Here is a 22307-nt window from a genome sequence, read left to right as displayed (position 1 = left end):
CAAATATAACACTTTCCCTCTATCTGTGATCAGCTCCTCACACACAACTCCTCTCTCGTGCATGCCTGCTCAATCTCAACAACGGTTTGCATGCGTGCGGGCTGCAGATCGGCTATTTTTGGAGAAGAGATTTATAGACATTATGTGCAAATATAAAATAGCTGTGATACTTATATGTAAGTGGTTATGGTGAAATAAACCATTAACACTGGTTAGTTTGGAGGGGCGAGGGGACTATGACATCACCGTTTAAGCAAATTAGGCGGCATTCGCTGTACACACGGAGACGTGAAAGTCGCGTCTCCAAACTTTCCCACTCTGGAAGGTAGTTTCAAAATTAGCCGTTAAAGTCCCCCAAAACGCCGTCTCCGTGTGACAAAAAGGGCAGATCGGCTAATTACTTGCCCGAGAAACACCGAAATCGTCCTCGTCTGGATTGCACCTAAGTTTGTACTTTTCTGCAAAATTAAGGTTTACCTGAGTAAACATGCTGGTTTGACTACAGTAGGTCAATGACTTCAGTCAGGCTTTCCGAGGACAGCTGTAAACAGTATCCTTTGTTATGTAGATGCTCCAGAAAACTCTTATCTCAAAAAGAGCATGCTTTGTCAACACTTTAATTGAGATCATATTGAGTGCAAATGCTAGAGGTCATAAAGACAGTTCCCACATGTAAGAGCGTGTGTGTGTGTGTGTGTGTGTGTGTGTGTGTGTGTGTGTGTGTGTGTGTGTGTGTGTGTGTGTGTGTGTGTGTGTGTGTGTGCATGACGCGACTTGGCTTGTTGTAGCGCCACCATGAGGCTGATTTGAAAACTGTCAAATGGCATTTCTTCCTCATCCTAGTGGGAATATGCGTGCACAGTTTCATCTCAATCGGACACTGCGTTGAGGAGTTGTGGCGATTTGTACAAAACGGGCTACTCCTGAAAACTGTAGGAGCCAATCGTGGCCAATCAGGATGGAATGTGAGAAATCAAACAAACATGTCTTGATCACATGACTATGGAGATCATGTGTACCGATTTGCGTGAAATTTGGATAAGATCTGAAGGAGTAATATTCGAAAATGTCTTTTACACATGTCGGCCTCCTGATGGCGCTATAAAGAGCAGATGTGAAAATGTCCATGCAAAGGTTTTTCCTTGGCCTCTAGGGAGTGTGCATACAAGGTTTTACACAGATCGGTGCAGTTATAGGTCAAAACACTAATTGGCCAGTTATAGCGCCACCATGAGGCTGAGTTGGAAATTTTCAAGTGGCATTTCTTTCTCTGCCTAGTGGGAATGTGCATGCAAAATTTCACGGAACTCACACAATGTGTTCATGATTTGCAGCATTTTGTTTGAAACGGAGCACTCCTGCAAACTTTGGAAGCCAATCTTAGCCAATCAGGATGGAGCCAGAAAAATCTGAAAGACCCGTTTCGTGGAATGGCTCTAGAGAGACTGTGTACCAATTTGCGTTATGTTTGGACAAAATCTGTAGGTGTACTGTCCAAATATTTGTTTTGCACAAAGCGGCCTCCTGGTGGCGCTATAACAGGCCAATGTGCAAACTTTGGGGCAGAGGTTCAACTCTGGCATTCAGGGAGTGTGTGTGCAGAGTGTGGCTGCGATCAAGCCAACGGTGCCAGAGATTAGCTGGTCACAGACGGACGGACGGACACACACACGGACACACGGACGGACGGAGTGCAAAACATACTCTCTCCCCATGCCTTCGGCCTGGTGGAGACAAAAAACTGTTAACTGTGAGTGGACGACACCATAAAGCATTACACTTGTTTACAATAGGGACCACGACCAGCAGTTTCGATTCATCAAAACATTTAGAGACAACACTACTATATTCTAGCATAGCCTATATACTCTTAAGTATTATAGTCAAAACAGGAAATCATAGTGGAGGTAAAAAGGGAAAAGAAACATATACAATACAGTGAGGGGTGAAAAGGGGTGGGGGGGATTCAGATTTTACGGGGGCTTTTGATTAATTGAACATGGTGGACCCTCTTGTAAACAAGTGTAATGCTTAATTGGGTCGTCCACTCACAGTTAACAGCCTTTGTATTGAGTTTGTGCTTGAAATGTACTGTAATTCTGCAAACTGTTAATACATATTTGATATTTCAATCAATCAATCAATCAGTTTCGAATTGCAGCCGTCTGTAGGTTACTAGGTGCCCTTTGAGAGCGGTTTTGAAGGAGTCAAGGGATTCGCATGTCTTAATGACTTTATGACTTTAGTCCCTTTTGTGCCGAATCTGGGTTGCAGGTAGTCATGTCGCAGGGCTACAAACAAAAATGACAATCAATGCACATTTTGTATTGTTTGTTTATGAACTCATCAGTCTGAAAAGACATAGAGAGGATCAGGATGCATGCATGCAATGACAAGGCTGACTTGTTTCCTTTTCCTGAAGTCAGCAGACTGGACTCCAGCCAGGCTCCAGAGTTCATGTCAAAGGTTAATGAGTGTACTGTAGCTCTGTGAGAGAGACTGTCACAGGGAGTGCTCAGGGAAATGAACTAGTTAATGAAATGAAAAGAGAGAGAGAGAGAGAGGGGTGTGTGAGACAACTAATCAACTTTAAGCTATTAAATGGCTGATTGAGAATGGGCTTTAATTTAGTGCTTCCGTTCCGCAATGATGGTGGTGGTCTCTTTTGATCGGGCAAAGTCTGAAAGGAAGTTGTTGGATTTCGGTCCCCATAGATCAGGACCTACATTTAATTTGGACCCCCACGTGGATCCTATGCTACATTATAATAACTCTATGGTCATATGCATAGAGTTAGAGATGGTAATATGCCATCATCTGTCTGACTGACACACACACACACACACACACACACACACACACACACACTCTGTCTCTCTATTATCAAAACACACCCAAATCTGATATTATTCCATCCCTAATGTGGGTTTCGGCAGCAATATTTGCCAAAGAAAACAGCAGTATGAATGATGAGTATATGACCACACCATTCCTGAAATGATTGTTTTTGTAGGTGAATTCCCCCTCGGCTCCACCTCCACAGATATGGATTCCATTCCATACCAGGTCAGAGGAAGCACTCATCATGCATGCCGAACCTTTGACCGCTTGTCTAAGGTGTCATAAAGGTGAGTATAGCAGAAGGAATTGTTTCGTAGGAGCAAAATGGAGCCTGCAGGGAGAATCCTCGGAGCAGCGCTGACAGGGCTGTTCTTCCTAACAGGCATCCATGGGGGACACCTGCGTTCAAGTGAGTGTTCCAGGAATCAATGGTGCACACAGCAGGGGTGGGCAACTTTGACGATGGCGAGGGCCACTATATTTCCACACTCACTCCAGCGGGCCACGTTGCATATTACTGTCATAGCAAAAATAGCTGATCTACATAGCGGACTCGACCGTTATCATACGATCTTATGGGCCCAGTACTAGCTCGAAAAATTCGTACTGATCCTAACTGATAACTGCAGTCTTGTCCATTGATACCAGTCGAAACGGGTGATCTACAAGCTCAAAACGTGCCACGATGTGACGCGTTTTGAGCTTGTAGATCAGCTATTTTTGATATTATTTGTATTGAAATCCTGAATAATTTTTTGCTATTTTTGAATTGGAATCCTGAAAAGTATATATATATATTTTAATTTCAAAATGCTTTTAATTATAGTTATGTTAACTTTATGAACTAAATACGAATGCATTGGACATAAAAAAAGACAATTACATTTTAATAATACTTCTCATTAAGCTACTAATTTAAATTGAATTAATTCATGTTTGCAAATCAATATTAACCTGCAGGCCTCATTAAGTGAAGGTGGGGGGCCGCATGTGCCCCCCGGGCCGCCAGTTGCCCATGTATGGCGTACAGGCTGAGCTAATGGGATTGATGAGGGTATAATGTTTTTAATATTGATATGTTGGCTTCAGCATTCCATTGTGGAAGAGCTTTTTGTTCCATTCCTATAATCACAATCACATCAACTAAATGAACACTGACACTTCCCAGTGATGACTTTACAAAATGGGCATTCGAGGCAAGCATGTACTTTTAATTTGAAGGGAAAAAATACTATGTGTTTTTGCAGTTTCTTTATCTTCCAAATTGAGGTTTCTCTTCTAGTGCAAATCTGTCGAGGTGTATGGCTACTGTTCAAATATCTTAATTAGTAATTCTTATAGTCATTGCCTGTGTCTTTTAGTTATCTTGAGTTTGATGATATATAGATAAAACCTATATCTACTGTGATGACTCCGTGCAGGCCGGGTTTTGAAAATGGACCAGGCCCTGTTAACCTTTCATAACCAACAGACTGAGGAGGTCCATGTCTCCTACACCTCTGATTACTGCTACAAGGTAAAGAACCCAGCAGAACATTATCTAGCCACTTGTGTTTCTTCCAATCTCAATCTGTCTTTCTGTCCAAATTGTAGCCCCTCCTATGTCCAGTTTTGAGGGTTTGTGCAAACACGAACATTGAATGCCATGGACAATGAATGGCCAGTTTTGAGTGTTTGTGCTGCAAACACAAACATTGAATGCCATTGACGATTCCTTAATGTCAACGAAGTTCACACCCACAACACCAGAGGGAGTTCATCAAACCGTGTGCAACCCAGATTCGGCACATACAAGGGACAATTCATTTCGCTCCTATCATGCCACCAAAATGTGGAACGCCCTATCAACAGCCATTAAGACATGCGAATCCCTTGACTGCTTCAAAACCGCTCTCAAAGGGCACCCACGGACGGCTGCAATTCGAAACTGCCCCCCGACCCCCGTAAAATCTGAACCCCCCCCACGCCCTTTCCCCCTTACTGTATTATGTTTCTTTTCCCTTTTTACCTCCTTACATGAGTGTATATTTGTGCGTCTCTAAATATTCTGATGAATTGAACATGGTGGACCCTGTTGTAAACACGTGTAATGCTTTATCAGTGTGTCGTCCACAGTAAAAGTCTTTGTATTGAGTTGTGCTTTCATGTGAAATGAACCCATTCTGCAAACTGTTAATAAATACTTCAATCAATCAATCAATCAAATGAATGGCCAGTTTTGAGTGTTTGTGCAAACACAAACATTGAAGACAAAGGTGAGGACGCAAATTCTCATTGGCCAGAATGAGATGATGTATGATGATAAGAGCGCGTCCCTCACTTCACCCGGGTGTGATTTTATTTATGAATATACCTAGTGCACACACAGATGCAGAGCTATATTGACAACTTAAAGAGTTTTGCAATTAGCAACAGAGACAACAAACTGATAGCACCAGAAATCCTCTGAACATTGCACTACATTACACTCTCATACTTGGTGCCTGCATTCAACCTACTGTACATCCAATCCAATCCAACTGTATTTATAAAGCACATTTAAAAACAACACAGTTGACCAAAGTGCTGTACAGTAGGCATAACAATAAATAAAAACACAATGCAACACAATGAGAAACATACAAATACAAATACATACAAAACAATCAGGGTTTAAAGGCCAAAGAATAAAAAAGAGTTTAAAACTGGTATAAAACTGTATACATATATGCTCATGTATCTATCGGCCACTGATCATATATTCACACGGCAGCCATTTTGCTCCTGCATCACACTTTGGTGTAGGGAAACCCCATGCTGTTGAATGAACTTGGTAAATTGGTTACATAATTTATTGTTTTAAAATTATACTTTGCCATTAGTGTATGTCGAGGGCAAATACATGGCAAAACCTTGGTTTCTGTGGTGCACTACTAATGCAGCGTCCCACCTCTGTTCCATGCAGTGTCTATTCCAACCCTTGGTCAGGAATAACGCTTCTGCTGTGGTCAGCACTAAATTTACGTTGACCCTTCAAGTGACATCCCAACTCAGGAATTCAACACTTTGCAGGTAAGCGAATGAAGATTGAAGATGACCCCCCCCCCACCCCTTTTTCCCCTCAACTGTATATGTTTCTTTTCCCTTTTTACCTCCTTTATGATGAATTCCTGTTCTGTTCTTTGGCTATATAAGTGTCTATTTGTACGTCTAGCTAAATGTTTTGATGAATTGAACAAGGTGGACCCTCTTGTAAACAAGTGTAATGCTTTATTGGGTCGTCCACTCACAGTTAACAGTTTTTGTATTGAGTTGTGCTTAAAATGTACTGTAATTCTGCAAACTGTTAATAAATATTTCAATCAATCAATCAATCAATGAAACACTACATAATCCCTCCCTAAAACTGTTTGAATTGCAAGAATGATGATTCTGTGTAAAACTGCTGATTTGGCTATAGGCTTACCATATATTTCCCCTGTGTTTCTTCTGTCTGTTGTTATGCGGCAATGGCAGCCACTAGTCTGTAAAGCTCTTGTCACTAGACAAAATATGGGGTGTAGTGGCATCTGATGATTGCCTCAGCAGTCCGCTGGCTTATTTACAGGGCTGGGGGTGTAATCCTGACCTGCTTTCTGGACCTGAGTGATGCCCTTGTTTGAACTACCTCGCTGAATATTGATTACGGGGGCCTTTTTGGGGTTAATAAGAGCTGACATTCCAATATTGATGAAAAGACTCATTAAGGCTCTAAAACCCACATGTCCGTTGCAATCATCGTAGGGGATGTTCAACTGGAAGCGACGGTAGCCATATTTATAAACAGTCGCGACATACAAGACGCCAGGGCAGTGCTTTGTGTTTGGGGGTCACCCCTTAAACATGCTGTCAGGGATCGAGTTATAACATGACACGGCCCGGCTGTTGGTTGTTTTTTCCCCCCGTCGTCTTCTGAGCGGTCTAGTCTTGGACTTCCTAGATCAATGCTGAGGTCCCTAACCAGACTGTGCTACTATTGATTTCCTTTTCCCCTTTAAAAAAAAACACTCCAAGTGATAGCTAATATGTCATCCCACAGGAGATCAATAAGACCTTGTAATGGCACGTTTTTTGGGGGGATCTGAAACCAGAGCTGGTCCTCATGTGTGGACGGTGTGGGGGGGATGCACTTCTCATCTATAGACACTAGGTGTCCCTCCTGAGCTGCATCTTTTACTGTGAAGAGGAAAGTGGAGTAAGGAGACCCTTTTACAATAAGGTCAAGAGGAAAACAGTCATCAGACTGTCTGATGCAGTTCAGCGGCCTGGCAATGAATGAAGAATACAATATAATGCATGCTTTTAGGGGGAAAATCCTTTCAGAGATGATCAAATGAAAACAAACAGTGCCTAGGGGGGGTCCTTGACATGAAACTGACATGGGTTTTTCAGAAAACTGTTTTGGAAGACATTTTGTTGAATCGTCCTCAGGTCTAAATGGGTTAATGGTTGTCCTTGTTTTGGATCCAGGTGGAGTCAGAGGTATGAAGAAGGCGGCCATTACTCTGTCTGGATCAGGCCATCAGAGCCCCCCAACAATCCTACCTGCACTCATCATGTGGAGAAAAGTCCAAGAAATGCATACCTCCGTAAGTGCAGGGACACATTAATGTCTTGATGATGCAAATGAATTGTTCCCAGCGAGTCATTAATCATTGGATAGCACTCCAACATTGTTTAATATTGCTTACGCCACTGGCGAGTGCAAGTGCACAGGCCATGAAAGTAAGTGGAACTAATGTACTTGTGATTTAGCCGGAGCCTATAAGACTTTGATCCACGCTGATTTTAATCGAGTCAGCAAAGGAGGAGACCATCGGCTTTGAGTAGTGCGATCCCGTTGAGAAGTAATTCTTTGTCCATCTCACGGGACATGATGTGTATCGATCAGATGAGACAGGCTTTCTTGAAAAGGGATAAAAGAAAAGCTTTTTTCTGTTTGTTTTGGAGGCCCGGCTCCTCTCCACGCGTGGAGGATTGTGGGTAATACATTAGGGAGCGTGGAAGGATTAGGGCATAATGGGATTTTGAAAGCGTCTCTCTCCATAATGTACACTCTACTTAACAATATTGCAGATTATGTTGTAGATCAGACTTTTAAGGCCAAGTAGCCATTATCTGGCAGATATACAGTATGGTCAGTGTGACTGCACCCCCCCCACCACCACAGTATGATGCGCTTCCATTAGCTCCTACACAGACCGGTGATTACACCAAGGTCCCACAGGACTCGCTCTGCTTAAGTAATGGTCTGGTCAGCAGATCAAGAGAAGAGGACATGTTCGACTTGCCCTCCTACCTCCTAGGGAATTTCAAAGTTTTACTTCAGAGTCTCTCTGACATGATTGGCCGGGCAGGGTTGATGAGGTCATTCAGCCGAAGGAGGTATCTGTTGTGGAAGGCCCAGCCTAGGCTCCGCCCAGTTGGTTATCAGATCCAGCCTCTAATCTCGTTAGTACTGTATTCTGCATGGTACCACAAACCACAAGTCACCTGCCACAAGCCCTAATTCTCTCAAAGAAATCTATGCTATTGACTGCTATTAAGTATTCATTCAGCTATCGAAAAGCATATTCATTTAGACTTATGTGCTTGTGCTTTGTAATGGTTTGTAATGGTTTGCCTTCAGGTCAAATTAGTATCTTGCTCGTCAATAACTAAATAGTACCTATTTAGAGTGTACCTATTGCTCAGATGTAGTGTTGCACACGTTGGCCCTCCGTGCGATGAGAGCTTTATGGTGTTTTTATGAGTGGACAGCAGAGAGGGGCCTTGGCTTTTCAAAGGTGATTATACAGCCCAGTCTCTGTTCAAAGGGGATGTCATAGTGTGTATTCAACCCAAGCTTAATGTGGCTGCTTTTTTGTTTGTTCTTCCACTGAAGACAAACAGCGCGTAGTGCGTTCTGCGTACAGTGCGGCCACCCGGTCGCCTCTGCTTTGACGACAGAGGGCTGATACTGTGATGATGATGATGATTCTGCTTTACCTCCTCATACGGTACATGTTAGTTCATCATTCATCAATCAATCATCAGTTAGTTATAAATAATATATCATGCTGTTGGCACTGATGAATGCGCAACAATTGAATAAACATTGTGGAAGTATTAACGTCATTTATGAAAACCATTTATTATTATTAAACACTTTTTTGGGAATAGCTTCTGTGGAAATATCGTACTACCCATATTATGTTCTGATATAGAGATAAATCAAGTTGGAGAAAGCAGTATACACTCCAGCACGGAAGCTTTAGAAGGCTGTGTGCGCCCAAGCCAGGTGTAACCCATGGAAGCTTTAGAAGGCTGTGTGCGCCCAAGCCAGGTGAAACCCATGGAAGCTTTAGAAGGCTGTGTGCGCCCAAGCCAGGTGAAACCCATGGAAGCTTTAGAAGGCTGTGTGCGCCCAAGCCAGGTGAAACCCATGGAAGCTTTAGAAGGCTGTGTGCGCCCAAGCCAGGTGAAACCCATTAATCCCACAGATTCTAATATAAAACCGGCAGCCCAGCTTCCCCATCGGACATTTAATTCAGACGCCTGGTTATTATTATCGGTTATACAATAAAAACCGCGTATGCCATCATTCATTCTTCGTTCTAATTATTATATTTGTTTATCTTTTAAAAGGTTCTGTTTCCTATGTGTATTTGTTTATTCATTTTATTTGTATTCAACCACATGAACCCTAGTGTCCCTATCTTGACTGGGGCAAAGATATCTGGTGTAGAGGGAAGAAAAGAGGAGGGGGACTGGTATAGAGCCCTGGGGGACTCCTCCAGTCAACAAAGTATTAGTATATTTGCCAACCCCCTTTTCGTATCAATGACACCATCTGTCGGACCACCTCAATCACATTTGTATTCCTGTCCTTGTTCCAGTGCAGCTTTACACTTTTTACAGCGTGGCTCTGCAGGCGGATAGCCGTCAATAAAAGGGTTGGTGTGTGTGTGTGTGTGTGTGTGTGTGTGTGTGTGTGTGTGTGTGTGTGTGTGTGTGTGTGTGTGTGTGTGTGTGTGTGTGTGTGTGTGTGTGTGTGTGTGTGTGTGTGTGTGTGTGTGTGTGTGTGTGTGTGTGTGTGTGTGTGTGTGTGTGTGTGTGATGGAAGTCAATGGGCATTGGGGCTTGGATAGGGCTGAAATCTGGAGTCCTATATGTCCCAGATATGTTATAGTAGACGCCACATCCCCATGTGGACCCCAAGATTATTATTTCCTCCACGCTTTGTGGATATATACCTCCAGGGTTAGATTAGCTGGATCGACTGGGCTGTGATGGATGATCGACCCAGAGTTTTTTCAATTAGGCTTCTTCTGTCTGTGACTTGAGGGATTCCCCCTATATGACACTCGTTGGACGACAGACAGACAGACAGACAGACAGACAGACAGAGTCCAGTGGCAAAATAATGCAGGAGACAGTTCGGAGTGGCTATAGGAGTGGTTATCGGTCCTCTTATCCACAGTCAGATCCTATTGTGATAGAGAGGTATCAGGCTCCTGACATGGATGTCCAGACAGACGCTGACGTTGTCCATAAAGCTGCCTAGAAACTCAATTGTATCCAATGCGGGCATAGCGTGTGACTGACTACACACACGATGCCCATTGTGTAAACATTACCTTTTCTCTTTGTGTTTTGTGCAGCTCTGGTGGCGGCGGCTCTTTTACTGGCCCTTATCGTTCTGTTATTTGCCGTGGCTCCGTACATCTACAGGTACACTGTTGTTGTGTGAATGATCCAGTGTTGTTTTTGGCAGAAAATGTTCAAGTTTCAGTCACATTTTAGTCACCCGGAATGTATTAGTGTTAGTCTAGTTTCAGTCGACTAAATGTCATGAGATTTTAGTCGACGACTAAATCTACAGTTGATTTAGTCGACTAAAATGTGTTTTGGCGGGCATTGATGCCGTGGTAATGACTGATTTTACACTTGCTGAAAATAGCCAATCTACAAGCGCACAACACGTCGCAGCGTGACGCGTTGTGAGCTTGTAGATCGCTTGTAGATCCAGTATCTCTTCTCCACTAGTCCCTTCCTAACATTTTAGACTAGTTTTTATCTGTTGACGAAATTGTCATTACATTTAGTCTTAGTTTCAGTCATCATAGCTTAGTTTTCATTTAGTTTCCATTTAGTTTTCGTCAGTGGAAAAAAGGTATAGTCGACGAACATTTTCCGTCTTAGTTTTAGTCGACAAAAACAACAGTGGAATGTTGTTGTTACTGCTCAGTGGTCTCTCCTCCAAACTTGTCTCCTGTCAATAGGAGGCGCTGTACAGCCAGGCTGGTCGCCACCATTTGCTGCAAAGGCCCACCATCCTCATTGGATCATGTAAGTATTATGGCTGCTACTAATTCACCTATAGCTACGACCCGGCCTCTCCCACTTAGACACTACCTCTTAGACACTTTCCAGGCGGGCTCATTCATTCCAATGTAAATATCATGGATTTTACACATTAAGTACTGGCTCATTTTTGGAACCAGACCTTTAGCTTACTTAGCTATAGGTCAATTGTCACAAAACAAATCTCAAAATGCTCACACAGCTATTAAAACAGTGAAAGAGTAACGTGATCAAATTAATGGAGACACGTTGAATCAAAACAAATTCAGTACTCGGTATGTCCCGATACACTTTTTTAGTTCCCGATCCGATCCCGATATCCCGATAGGCTGCAGTGTACAGTAAGTACAGTAGATGAAGGTTCCTCGTACAAAGTTCAACAGCTCCATTCTCCTGCAAAAGGTCCTAAATAAAAAAGAAAGTCATCGTACATCATCATACATCATCTCATTCCGGCCAATCAGAATTTGCATGCTCACCTTCGTCATCAATGTTTGTGTTTTTACGCAATGTTTGTGTTTACACAAATACTCAAAGTTGTCCATTCATTGTCAATGTCATTTGATGTTTGTGTTAGGACAAAGTTTGGGTTACACACACAGACCAAAAGCTGGACATAGGAGGGGCTATCACCCCTCAAATTTAACGAACATATTTCTTATCATTCCATGTAGAACAATAGAAAAAGTACCATTACTTCTTCATGCTACTTTGAAGAAGACGTTATACCTTTTGCTTTGAGCCAAAAGTGGGTTATATTTTCACTCTGTCCAACAGCCAGGCAGCCTGGGAGGCATTTTGAAATAGCCAGCCAATAGTCCAGTCATCAAGCCATTTGGGGAGACACTAATGGAATGATTGATACAAATGTTAGCGAAGCCACTCGTACAACAGGCATACGCCGGGACGATGGATCAAACGCTGCGTCGGTCCACTCGTCTTGGTTAACGGGGGAACGTTGCTGTGTATTTTTGGCGAGCATGAATAGCTCCTCTCATCCCTCCGAGCGAGACGTCTCTGTCTCCCATATGCTCTCCGGATGGCAGTGAGATCCATCATGACATATTAGTGCTGGTGTCTTCCTGCTCTGGCTCTTTAGACTGCTCTGTGTTGTAGGCCAAGGTCTCATGCTTAATCCAACTGCGAGGGCAACAGGCCAGAGACATCAACCACCCCCTCCCTCCCGGTTAGAACAAGATGTGCCTCCATTCAGTATAGTGGCCCAACGTGGAGAGATACGTGTCATGTCGGAGAATTCGGACACATTCGTCTTATAGGTTCAATGTTATCACATCTCGGTTGTGTATTAAATTATACAAATAATATAATATAAGTAACAACAACAATATGCACTGTAGAAGAGTCTAAACACATGGGCAGAGTTGAGTTAACTACTACAATTTTGCTACGTGCATTTTGAATGATGGGTGACCCATCATTCAAAATGCACCATAAGGGTCCATTTGGTTACATTTGTACGCGTACACACTTAAATTAACATGGAGGATTTTTGCAGTGTAAATGCACAGTGCTTGATGATGGGAACATGGCTTGTTGACGGGGAACATGTCTTATGTGTGCAAATGCAGGATGGAACGCAGGACGGCGAAGCTGAAACAAGCAATTCTAACACGAAACACAGACGTCTCTGCTCACTGGACGCTTTCCGAGGGTATGTACAGTACCGAGTACTGACAATAGTACTACAATCAGCGGTAATGCTGTCTCGCAGCCTATCAGCACGTACCGTTGTAGTTTACACGCTAATCAATTTCGATGCCAAGGCGAGACACGATGAAGATGTACAGTTCCTGGTTGTTGTAATGAATAATTACGGGGGGTCACAGTCTGGCCACGCTGTCCCTCAAAGCTCTTCTTATCGGGCAAATAGCTGTGGGGCCTGATCCCTGCTATCTGGGCGTCTATGGGTTTGGACGTGTGTTTCTGTTGGACAGGAGCGATGCATGTGATTGAATTCTGGGCTCTCTGCTCAGCCTTAATTGTGGCCTGGGGGTAGACACAAAGCACGCCTCTCTGGAAACAGGATGCTGGTGTGGCTTTGACCTCCCCCTCGCCAAATAATTGATGTAATAATACAGTCAACATATCAGCACATATACACTGAGCCATAGATCTACTGCCAAACCAGAGGGAGAGAGAGAGAGAGAGAGAGGAAATCCAAGAATACAGAAGGCAGGATCCAGCAGACAATTGGCAGCACAAAAATCTCTCCAAGCTAGCCTTACTTTTTTTTTTTTTGGAAGAAAATGATTCTCAAACCACCGTGTCCTGAATTCAAAACGTCAAGTAAAAAGGCTTATTTAATGCTGAACCAAAATTGGCTCTATACGCTTAGTCAGTGTTGGAACGTATCATTTTCAACAGTTTAACAAAATGATGAAGGAAATACCATCCCCCCTCCCCCGTCATAAATCCTTTCTCTTTAGCTGGCAGTTATGTTTGAGGTCCACACGCTTTCCAATATCACATATGGCATCATGCGATATGTCACTCATGGGTTACAAATACCTGTAACATATTGATGTATCTATCTATCGGTTCCGTTAGTCCTGGATCTCGTGTACAACTCGTGGCAACATACTTAATCAAACGGTGACTCAGCACCCAAGATTAACGTTGCCTGTATCTCAGCCCAGTGACTTATGATCCATACCCTTGATAAGCAACAACTTTCCACGGTGGACAGCAGCATCCGTCATCTGCCATATAGGCAGGAACATTTCTGAAGGCGAAAGGCTTTTCTTTGGTTCTTGAAAGGTTTTTATGCTCATTCTTCAGTGCCTGTTTGACATGATATACAGAGAACAGTAGACTTTGTTTGCACATTAATTTTTCTAAAAGGCTTTGGTTTTTAATCTTATTCTGCAGTCTGCTAAAAGCCTTCAGCCACTTTTCCCTCCTATTGGAAACCACACGGCCAATATTAGCTGTGATATACAAGACACGTGACAGCTATTACAGCCAAACAAGGGATTGTCACAGCTGTGCCTAACACCAGGTGCCTCGCTACTGCTTGCCTGTCGTCAGCCATGCTTGAAGTTTGCTCCAAGACATGCTGTCGTGACAGGAAGTTGAGGTACCCGAAGACGAAAGCAAAGCCGACTTCCTCATTGTGATATGCTCTGATGTCTCGATGCAGAAATAATCACCGTGGCATGTCCACTGAAGTACCAGGCATTTATTATGACTGGATTGGGTTTCCATGTACTTGATGTGGCCTGTGATAATGTAAGTTAGGTAACTCGATACCTAATAGTGATTGAGTGTAACTATCCATTTGCAACGGGGGAATGTACTGAGCTAATACTGTAATTGGTTATGTATAGCGATTTAAATCCTATCGGTAAGCCACAAGCAGTTGCCATTGCCATGATATAATCTATATATGGCATAGCCATAGCCTATCCGATATAAATCATGCACACTAATTCCCGGACAGTGTGGTTAGGTCTGATTCTGAATGGAACGCCCCACAGGGATAAAATATTTAGGACTATAGCCTCTCTGTGGAAACCTGGACATGCGCCCACGATGCTTCAAGCTGCAGATTTCCCTATAGCCTCTCTGTGTTTGTTTCCACTTAGGGACTACATACCACAAAATGATCCGAATCCACATTTAATTAATTAAGTGCTTAAATATTCCCCCTTAATTTGAAATCTGCGCGTCTGGCATTGGCATTGTCAATCTGCCTAAAATGTTGGTGGGGAGTCGACCGTGCAATTCAAACACCCACAGTTTTAATTTAAAAAGATGGGCAATACGTCCCTCTACACCGCAGCAATAAGTCCCTATACCGCAGCAATTCACTGAGGGTCTCATCTGGGTATTTAACCTTTGTCTTTAGTCACCACGTCACTATGGTGACTAATGGATGTATTTGTCAAAATCTAAGTGTGTGTGTGTGTGTGTGTGTGTGTGTGTGTGTGTGTGTGTGTGTGTGTGTGTGTGTGTGTGTGTGTGTGTGTGTGTGTGTGTGTGTGTGTGTGTGTGTGTGTGTGTGTGTGTGTGTGTGTGTGTGAGAGACGTGCGTACGTCCGTGCGTGTACGCAATCTTCTGCGTGTGGATTATTGTGAGCGTGCGTGCACGCGTGCACCAAAGGTTCACTCTACTTTAATAGCCCTTTTGAAATGATAGTGGCCGATTAAAATCTGGTATCAGCAGGTTAGGGCTAAAAGGAGCAGTAATGGCTTGGTGCACCTCTTAATTGAATCTGGCCAGAAAAACAAGGGAAGGAAAAAAAAGGTAGATACAGTGCACCTTATCAGACAGTACGTTGTTTCTGTGGAGGTTGTCTTAATCTCCTTATGGCTCTTAAAGACCTCCTTATGTTTTGTTTTGTTTTTTTTCGTCTGTGATTAAATAACGCAACGCATGAATCAAAAGCATAACATGACGACTTTATAGAGGATGGAAGTCAGATTGTCACATGGTGACGAAGCTGCCCTGGAGCCCGTGTGCAGCTAGACAGTACCCAAGTACATTCACTTGAGTACTGTATTGTACTTGAGTATATTTTTGGGGTATTTAATATCCCATTCAGGACGGGGAACCCCTTTTAAGCATTCTGTTATACTTTAACTATTGAAAAATAGCAGATCTATCGAGTGCCGTGCTATACGAGCTTGTAGATCTGCTATTTTATTTCCTTCCTAGAAATGTAGTGTAGTCAAAAGTACAATATATTTCTGTTTTGAAACGTAGCGGCGATAAAATCATGAACTTGCTGAAAGAAAGAAATGTACTTTAAAAATTGTAATTAATTTAGCTATTGAAAAATAGCAGATCTACAAGCTCGTAGCGCGGCACCGAGTGCCGCGCTACGAGCTTGTAGGTCTGCTATTTTTGAAAAATCGTGAAAATGTGGTGGATATCTTTGAACATATGTATTCTTTCAGAGCGAAGGTTTTGAACTCAAATCACCACCACCCGCTGAATGCAGCAGTCCCGTTTTTCTGACATGGAGTACAAACACCTCCTCCTATAGCTGCTGATTCAGTGGAGCACTCCATCACACGGCGTGTTTCAGAGGCTCTGGCTAACGCTACGTTATAAGTGTATCATATATTAAAGCCAGAGTCTTTAGTCAGCACTCCTGCTTGAGGAGATCCAGAGGACAAGTGTTCATTTCCTGAGTGATTCATAATGCTTAGATTGCATTACCTTGTGTGTTGCATTTGGGTGAGTGACACAATAAAAAAGAGCCCAACCCCCTGGCATCTTGAACTTTTAAATTCAGAAGTTATGTCTGAATTACCCGCATGTGTTACAAAGTAACCCGGCCGGGTGGTTGAGGAACAGTCACAGAGGAATATATTTGTTTAGCATTTCACACGTGGATGAGATATTAACCCAGTTTGGTTTATTATGTTCACAGTTCACATCACTTTATAGCATGCCTATTCTGGGGGTTACATTCACCAACATTCTTTTGTAGATCAGCTATGTCAAATAATTTCCCCAAATGCAAGGTACCAAAAGTTAACTCTGAACTTGGTAGATCTGCTTTTAGCTTCTGTGGCCCTAATACATGGAATGACCTGCAAACGACATTAAAATTGACCACATTGGTACCCTTGAGTCGTTTTAAAACCTTGGTGAGCATACAGACCCCCACAATATGTATATGTATGTTTTTAGATCGTTTTGAAATGTGTCTTAGCTTTTTATTTGTAAACCTTATGTAATTCACATGTATACCTTTTGTTTTTCTTTTCCTCATCTTTTGATGTATTGTGTTGTGTTGTTTTTCTATATATTGTATTACTCGACGACACTGAAATTGAGTTTAATTACTCCGTGTAATTTTGAGAATAAATAAAACTTGAATGAATGAATTATGAATTGAGACATTTCACGTTCATGTTTAGTGTCTTGAAGGATGGTAATTGAATGGTTGTGTGAGAGTGTTACAGCCCACTATAGAAGGACGTCTGAGCGTGGCATTCCATTGGTTAGACTAGCAGTTAGAAAGCATTCATGTCATACCAGTGTTCCTCCAATCGTAACTAATGGGCAGTAAAATAACTAAGTACATTTGCTGAAGTACCGTCCTTAAGTACATTTTTGAGGTATTTGTACTTTACTTGAGTATTTCCAATTTCCAATACTTTTACTTCTACTGCACTACATCTCAGATCCAAATATTGTACTTTTACTTACAAAACATTCCCACTTCAGCCCTATATACATTTTGGCCATTTGAGAATAGATGATCTACAAGCTCACAATGCGTCGCGATGCGACGCATTGTGAGCTTGTAGAGTGGCTATTTTCAAAGGATATTTATACATTTGAAAACTTGAAATGAGACATGCTGCATAAAGAATACTTTCTACTTTTGGCACTTTAAGCACATTTTGAATTACAGACTTTTACTTGTAACAGAGTATTTCTAAATTTCATTATTGATACTTTTACTTAAGTAATAACTGAGTACTTTTTCCACCACTGCAAGCAACCTGTGATCTGCCTTATTATACACCAACAACAAACCTGTGTTCTTTCCTGAGTAAAACTGGCATTGTTTTCTCCATACCCTGAAGAGATTAATTCATAGTTTAGTTGATACTTTGAATTGCATTTATTAAAGAATACACAGTAATAAATCGCGATTAAATGTATACTGTAATATATTTGTGATTTCTATGAACACTTTCTGTCTAGGTTTGCCCTGACAGTGATGGTATTTGTGAATTATGGAGGAGGAGGCTATTGGTTCTTTCAACATGCACCATGGAATGGTAACGTACATCCATCCATCCATCTTCAACCGCTTATCCGTAGTCGGGTTGCGGGGGCAACAGCTCCACCAGAGTGTTCCAGACTTCCCTCTCCAGAGCAACATTAGTAACGTACAGCACAAGATAATCCAAGAATTTTACAAAACACAAACTACTGTATAATACGGAGAGTAAATTCCATGTCACAGTTGGCATAATCTGTCTCCTCCCCTTCAACTAATGTGTATGTCGTTGCTGTCGGGAGGAAACCACCCAACTCCATTTTTACATAAGAAATATATTATTATCATCTGATCATCTATCCATACAGTCGACGACCGACAGACAGGCAGACAGTGTCGGTGCAAGTGCTCTCCAATTCCCAACAGATCTTCAAACCTGTTGTTTTGGGGAGCACTGGTTTCAGTCCATTCAACCTCCTCTTGTGAGTTGGCTAGTGAGGTGCACCCTAGGAGACATTTATACTTCAAAGCCCAACAGTATTGCGCACAGAGAACAGCTGATATACAAGCTCACATCGCATCGCGGATGTGACTGTTGTGAGCGTAGAGGTCTGCGTGCGCGACACCATCGCGGGACGAAGCATACATTATACTTGATGGACTGCAGGTGCGCGTGCAGCCGTGCACAAATAGGCTCTGCTGCCGTGTTCATGAGCGCACCTCCCGTTCTTATGACAGCGACTGGAGGTGTGGTTTTGAGGACAACTGTTTTGAATTGCTATTATTGTTCAAACACAACAGAAACCAAGGATTATATATTTCAAGGGCGAGAGATCACAATAAAAATTCTAATCATTCTTCCTCCACACTGGGAGAAAAACAGCATTGAAAGTTTGATGGGGCATTTTTTACACGTGAGTGCAGTTAGAACTTTTCCATTGCATCTTATGAGAGGTGGTGTTCTTCTGCTGCCTTTATGCGCGCGCATGCTGTTTCTTATCAGTGTGACGTCGTCTGATAAGGCGTCTATGGCGGTTCAATTTGTACACTCTCAGAGTTGAATTAACACACAATACATGCTTTTGTGCAGTAAGTAAATTAAATAGTTTTTTTACACCATTTCTGCTGTCTGTTATCTGGGTCAAAGGCACATCCCACCAAGCAACATTACAAACGAGGATGAGATGAGGACAGGGAAAGATGCATGTTTATTGTCACAGAGATTATTACAAAAATGTATTTCCAATTATGTTTGAAGATAAGCTCAATTTGAGCTCCATAATGACCATCTTAGTCTCATCTGGAGACATGTATTGACTTAAGGGGAGAATTGATGGATTTAGTTTTTAGTGCTATTTTCTTGGCAGCTTCAGCATTAATCATATTATTTGCAAAATGGTGCTATAATGAAAAAGATGATTACCTTGAGGACATTGTTATTAATCATTTTGTTAAGAATTGATTATGATCAAATAAAACGACTACAGTATAATGTTGTGACATTTAAAAGTGTGCAGCTCAACTTCATTCATGTACTGTGTCTAGGTTGTTATTGTGTTGTGTGTGTGTGTGTGTGTGCGTGTGCGTGTGCGTGTGTGCGTGCGTGCGTGTGTGTGTGTGCGCGTGTGCGTGCGTGCGTGTGTGTGCGCGTGCGTGTTTCAGGTCTCACAGTGGCAGATTTCGTCATGCCCTGGTGCGTCCAGTACAAGTTTTGAAGTATTCCAATCTTTGCACATTTCATGAAACAAGTTGAACTGTCATAAGAAAAAAACTCAACTTCCATGACTGCTAATGTTAAGCTCAGATCTGAGTTGCAATAAACTAATAACAATGCAGTGTTGATTTTGACAGCAAATGTTGATTTTAGTTTTCTTCATAGTCTCTTGAATAGTTTTCATTTAGTTTTAGTCACATTTTAGTCACCTGGAATGTTTTAGTGTTAGTCTAGTTTTAGTTGACTAAAATGTATTTTGGCGGGCCTTGATGCTGTCGTAATGAATGATTTTACACTTCTTTTACACTAGCCGGTCTGCTATTTTCAGCGTGCAACCAAGTGTAAAATGACTTAAATTAATACTGGATCTCTTGTCCACTACCCCCTTCCTAAACATTTTAGTCTAGTTTTAATTTGTTGACGAAATTGTCAATATATTTAGTCTTAGTTTTTGTCATCATAGCTTAGTTTTCATTATAGTTTCCATTTAGTTTTCGTCAGTGAAAAAAGGTACAGGACGAACATTTTTCGTCATAGTATTAGTCGACGAAATCAACACTATGTAACAATGACGATAATGATATTCATGTGAGGTGAAGCTTTGGTTGGTTCGGCCAGGATCGTGTTCATCATGGGGGCGTCCGTGTTGCTGGCGTTCACGTCCATGCAGAGGAAAGGCGTCCGGCGCGTCCAGATGCTACGCAAGCTGACCTGGAGGACCGTGGTCCTCATTCTGCTCGGCTTCTGTTTCCTCAACTACTCTCCAAGAGACGGACCATGTGGGTAATACACCTCAACGTCACGCAAAAACATACTCTCCAAGAGATGATTGATTTATTGATTGATTGATTGATTGAATAACAGTATGCAGAATAGGTACATTTCAAGCACAACTCAATACAAAAACTTAACTGTGGATGACACCATAAAGCATTACACTTTTGCAATGTTTACAATAGGGTCCACCATTTTCAATTCATCAGAACATTTAGAGACGTACTATACAAATATACACTACTTTATAACAAAAAGCAGGAAATCATCATAAAAGGAGGTAAAAAGGGAAAAGAAAATATACAGTGCAGGGAAAAGGGGGTAATCCTAGGAGGTCAGGGGGAGCGACTACCAGGCCTTCATGGTTACGGTCATCTTTGACGGCACCCCTGTAACGCCACAGAGCAAGACTCATCTTGCATCAAAAACAAATCTCTCAGAGAAATACAACATCACATAACACCAAAACATACTCTCCAAGAGACGGACCATGTGGGTACACTGTACACCTCAACATCACACAAAAACATACTCTGGACTCTCATAGATGGACCATTTGTGACTCTTTTTGATACAGAGACAGTCATGGCAGCAAGACTAAATGTTCAGGAGAGGAGATTTAATATATATATATATCCAAAACGAGTTAATAGCGCAGGCAGACTCTTCACATACTAGAGTCTGAAATAAATGTCAGAGCTTAAATCGACATGTAAATATGAAATAAATGCATAAACATGTAGCTACAGTAGGTGTAATGTTAGAGTCCACAGAAGTGAACCTTTCAAGCCTGTTTTCTCAACTCAACTTTCTGCAAGACATTACTCTATAAGCCAAATCTCCAAAACTGGTGGGTCAAACTGAACAACCAACATGTCAATGTGAAGCTATGATTCCCTGCTTTCACATGACATGAGAGATTGAAAACATTTTCAATGACTTAGCCTCGGTCAGAAGAGGTCACATGTGGGTACACACACCTCAACATCACACAAAAACAAATGCTACCCTATGCCTTTTTCGATGGTGCTAGCCTATCTTTTCTTTTTAAAGATGGAAGGGCCGTGATTTTTGTATTCTTTCCAGTTTTTCATGTGTTTATGAGGTGACAGTACTTCATTAGACCCCTTGGTGTGGTTGTTATGTGCAATGATGTATTCCCTTTGTATTTAGGGTTTCTTCCTGGAGGCTGAAACCTTGACAGTCAAACGTGCCAATGAAAAAAACAGTGATATAGTGACATCACAATATCATCCCCTCCCCGCGTTGTGAGCTCACTCACAACGCTTGTAGATCAGCTATTTTCAGCATGCAATATTGTAAAATGACTGGATCTCTCGTCCACAACATTTTAGTCCAGTTTTTATTTGTTGACGAAATTGTCAGTATAACTATATTTAGTCTTAGTTTTAGTCATCGTAGCTTAGTTTTCATTTAGTTTCCATTTAGTTTTCGGCACAACATTCTTCGTCTTGGTTTTAGTCGACAAAATCAACACTGGTTTGCTGTAAGTGGTGCTTATAGCCTTCATCATGTTAATGTGCTCTGCAGCCGCCAGGGCACCCTGTGCTAAGCATCTTTTAAATGAGGCTACAGTATATGAAAATAAATAATGTATGAAACACTGAGAAAGAACAAGACATTTTGGCCTCTGAGTTTTTGCAAGTAAAATCTGATCTGTAGCATCAGCCTGTTTCCATTAGTTTATTATGTTATCACAGTAGGGCATCTTTATTCTTTATGCCTTGTAATCCTGTATAGCTCATAATATGCACCAAAAAAAAGCTTTTATCAATGCCAATACTGTAAGTCAAGCATTTAGCCTTGACTTACTTAAGAGGGGTGGAAAAGCTGTCTCTCCAGTTGTTAGTGAGGTGTAAAAGCTGCCGTGGCACGATGACAGCTAG

At 42.0% G+C, this 22307-nt stretch overlaps 1 protein-coding gene across 1 annotated transcript in view; it reads left to right on the top strand.

The window, feature by feature from the left end:
* Positions 1–3118: 3118 nt before the first annotated feature.
* LOC306930802 (heparan-alpha-glucosaminide N-acetyltransferase) overlaps positions 3119–22307 on the top strand; it is a 44105-nt gene continuing 24916 nt past the window's right edge. Inside the window, exons 1-10 of the mRNA XM_079511897.1 lie at positions 3119–3250; positions 4263–4357; positions 5786–5892; positions 7330–7448; positions 10503–10572; positions 11124–11190; positions 12795–12877; positions 17894–17970; positions 19575–19605; positions 20245–20405. Coding sequence (XP_079368023.1) covers positions 3166–3250; positions 4263–4357; positions 5786–5892; positions 7330–7448; positions 10503–10572; positions 11124–11190; positions 12795–12877; positions 17894–17970; positions 19575–19605; positions 20245–20405 — 895 coding nt within the window. The 5' untranslated portion in view covers positions 3119–3165. The remainder of the gene's footprint in view (positions 3251–4262; positions 4358–5785; positions 5893–7329; positions 7449–10502; positions 10573–11123; positions 11191–12794; positions 12878–17893; positions 17971–19574; positions 19606–20244; positions 20406–22307) is intronic.

This window comes from Electrona antarctica, assembly GCF_951216825.1.
Source record: "Electrona antarctica genome assembly, chromosome: 10".
Taxonomy (NCBI): domain Eukaryota; kingdom Metazoa; phylum Chordata; class Actinopteri; order Myctophiformes; family Myctophidae; genus Electrona; species Electrona antarctica.
Note: the sequence above shows the minus strand (reverse complement) of the source record. Positions and strands in the feature narration are given on the sequence as shown.